The sequence below is a fragment of the Cyprinodon variegatus genome, unplaced genomic scaffold (genome assembly GCF_000732505.1).
Source record: "Cyprinodon variegatus isolate N-32 unplaced genomic scaffold, C_variegatus-1.0 Scaffold1437, whole genome shotgun sequence".
Taxonomy (NCBI): Eukaryota; Metazoa; Chordata; class Actinopteri; order Cyprinodontiformes; family Cyprinodontidae; genus Cyprinodon; species Cyprinodon variegatus.
The window spans coordinates 59,261-62,479 of NW_015151890.1; the positions used below are offsets into that span (position 1 = coordinate 59,261).

The 3,219-nt window shown below is 35.6% G+C and overlaps 1 protein-coding gene across 1 annotated transcript in view; it reads left to right on the forward strand.

The window, feature by feature from the left end:
- LOC107103387 (phosphofurin acidic cluster sorting protein 1-like) overlaps positions 1-2,602 on the forward strand; it is a 42,810-nt gene extending 40,208 nt beyond the window's left edge. Inside the window, exons 23-24 of the mRNA XM_015403081.1 lie at positions 204-314; positions 1,582-2,602. Coding sequence (XP_015258567.1) covers positions 204-314; positions 1,582-1,694 — 224 coding nt within the window. The 3' untranslated portion in view covers positions 1,695-2,602. The remainder of the gene's footprint in view (positions 1-203; positions 315-1,581) is intronic.
- The last annotated feature ends 617 nt before the right edge of the window (positions 2,603-3,219 follow it).

Consider the following 3,219-nt stretch of genomic DNA (forward strand, 5'->3'; position numbering starts at 1 on the left):
TACATATTTCTGTTTGTATTTTGGACAGTTTTATGAAAAATAATTCAATTGAAAAGGATTTTTTTTTAAATGCATCTGGAAAACCATGAAGGAATGAATAATTTCACCTTAAGCGCCAGCTAACTGTCTAACTTTGCAAAGCATTCCAAGAAGACGATGAAGCAGATAAAGATGGTGATGATGATGGTGTTGTTGTGTATTAGTCATGTTCCTCAGCAAAAAGGCCAAGGAGAAGGAGGTGGAGTCGAGGAGTCAGGTGATCGAGGGAATCAGCAGGTTGATCTGTACGTCCAAACACCAGCACACACTCAGAGGTACACACACACACACAGCTTTGTTTTCATGACATATGGGGACATTTCATTGACTTGCATTCATTTTATATGGCCTAACCCAGACCTTTACCCTAACCTTAACTATTACCAAGTTGTACCCAATCCTAACCTAAACTAAATTCACACCTTAGTCCTAAACCTAACCCCAACTCAAAGAACAGAACTTTGCCATATAGGGACCAGTTGAATGTCCCCATATGTACCTGTAAGTCCTCGCATGTAGGATAATTTTCAAAATACTTCCATCACATCGTAGGTAAAACAAGACCACACACACACACACAGGTGCTCTGTCTTACTATCTATGTTGGAACTTTCCATGAACTTCTATTCTTATTCCATTTCTTTCTATGGCACCCTGAGCCTTACCAATACATAACTGACCCTAAACTTAAACTAAACTTAATTCCCACCTTAGTCCTAATCCCCAAGAAGGGAACTTCTTCTCAGTCGTTGGCCCCCATGATTGTGGAAACCGTGACCCTCCTACGGTTCCCATCCTCCACTTTAGAAACACCAAATAATAAAAAGATTTTCACAGATTAGACATTAGCTAAAAAAAGAAACGTTTCTGCCCTGTGCCAATTATCTGCTAAAAAAACCTCACTTCGTCTTGACTTGGAGCGGCAGCGTGGTTAAGGTAGCGGCCTCCAGGAGGGGGGGCTTCTTCTCCAACTGTTCATTTTCACAGCTCAGGGAGGGGCTGTTGCTCACACTGCAGAACTCATGAGGATGAAGGAATTTGATTATAGCATAGCTAAAAACAAGTTGATTTTGCAGGATACAGGCCCTTTAAACTTTTACACTGCAAAAAATTAAAATCTACATAAGTCATTTTTTCTTTTAAAAAAGTGATTTTTTTCTTGAATTGAGGAGGAAAGTGAGGCATTTTGCTAATGGATCGAAACAATTCACATTTAAAATAAGGAAAAACAATTGCATGTCTTATTTCAAGTGCATATTATCTAATTATCTAATGATACCTACTCAAATTAAGGGTAAATACACAATACATTTTTACTTATTTCTAGATCATTTTCCCAGTATACCAAAAATGGTCATCTGGTTGTCTCAGAATAAAAGTCTCTAGATTGGACCAAGAAGAGATACTCTAACATAAACTCCTTATTTGAGTCATTTTGAAAATTTCTAAAGATAGGATACTGTTTTCATTGGAAGCCGTATTCTTTGAGTTATCATAAATAAAACTTTGTTGAAAAAAAAAATGTTCTTTGTCTTCCTTCAGTGTCTGTTGATGGTGTCGAGTGGAACGACGTGAAGTTTTTCCAGCTGGCAGCTCAGTGGCCGACGCACGTCAAGCACTTTCCTGTCGGGATCTTCGGCTACAGCAAACTGTGAACTTCCTGCTTACCATGGTGACTTATGAGGCTCTGAGATGTTTTCACCACCCTGTTTCCTACTGTCTCAGCAGGATAGGAAATTGTGTTTGAGCCCAACTTTAATTTAAGAAGCAGTTCTGAGAAGCAGTGTTGGGGTAACCCAGTTGACCCGGCAGCATGTCCCATTTGATTTACTTAATCTGTGAAAACAACTGGAAATATTGGAAGTCCAAAAAAATGTAACCTGAAAGATAAATCACTTGGTGGAAACTGTCTTTATGGTTTATATTTATCATTATTCATCATTCAGAAGTGTGGAGTGAATTTGTTACTATTATTTCAAAGATGTTTCCTAAATGTAAATTGCAGTACTGAAATACATTTTTCCCCCTTGTTTCTTAGATTTTTCATTTTTTTTTTTACAGATTTTATATTTTCAATTTTATTTTTTGTAATAGTTTTTTCAGATCGAGTTTTACAAATTGTATTCTTTAAATTATGTTTCTCTTCACTTTAAGGCTAATACAATGCTCACTCTGGTCCAACAAAAAGTTGTTGTGTCCAGCAGAACAATAGAAATGCGTCTTTTATCGTCACTATAGAGGAAAGCCCGCCCCCAGAAGGGAAGAGGACACAATTTGAAAAGAATTTGTCAAACTTAATATAAAAAAAGAATAATAAAAAAAAAGTATTTGAAAAAATAAAAGCTATAAACAACTATTTTAAAGTATAGTTTCTGGTTTTCACGTTTTTTAATTTCCATTTACAAAACTCTCTCTTTGCAACATTAATGGAACAAAATTAACTCCATACAGAAACAAAGTTACATATAGTTGGTGAAACGGTCAGATTTATTCGTAAAATGTAATTCTGTATGTATATTCATTTCATGTTGGAAAAGATTTATTTATATCTTAGAAATGTTTTCCTCTTCACGTATTTATTCTTTCATTTACATAATGAAAATAAATAAATAAAAAACTACATCTGCTGGTCAGTTTCTTGAGTAAACTAAAAGTTTCTCTTTGGTCCTTGCATGTTTTTTCACTTTTTACAGAAAAATATTCAGGACTGTAGGAGGGACAGCGCCAGAACTTTGACACCAAAGCAGGACTATATTTTTTTTTTCTTCTGAGGGACTCATATTTTAGAGCACAGCTTTCATACTAGAACTTACCAGTGCTGCGAAATATCGTAAAGTAAGATGCAAAGAAAAAAAAATCACAAGAAGGAAGCCATAAGTTCATGTTTCTGTGCAGTTTTCCTTTATAAATCTTAATTTGCATTAAATAAACTGTATCTGGTTGGACCGCCTCGTTCCTGCCTATATATGAATATACAAAGTATTATGAATACCCAGAACGCCCCACCATGTTTTTGTGTTTACATAATCTCAGCAATGGAAGTCAACGATGCAAAAACATGAGATCTATTGGTTGTGAAATACTACGGAGCCCCTCTGGTGACATGGGCAGAAATTTTTTTTTTAAGATGTTAAAGGAATAGTACACCCAAAACATGATTAGCCTTCATTTTCTACTCAC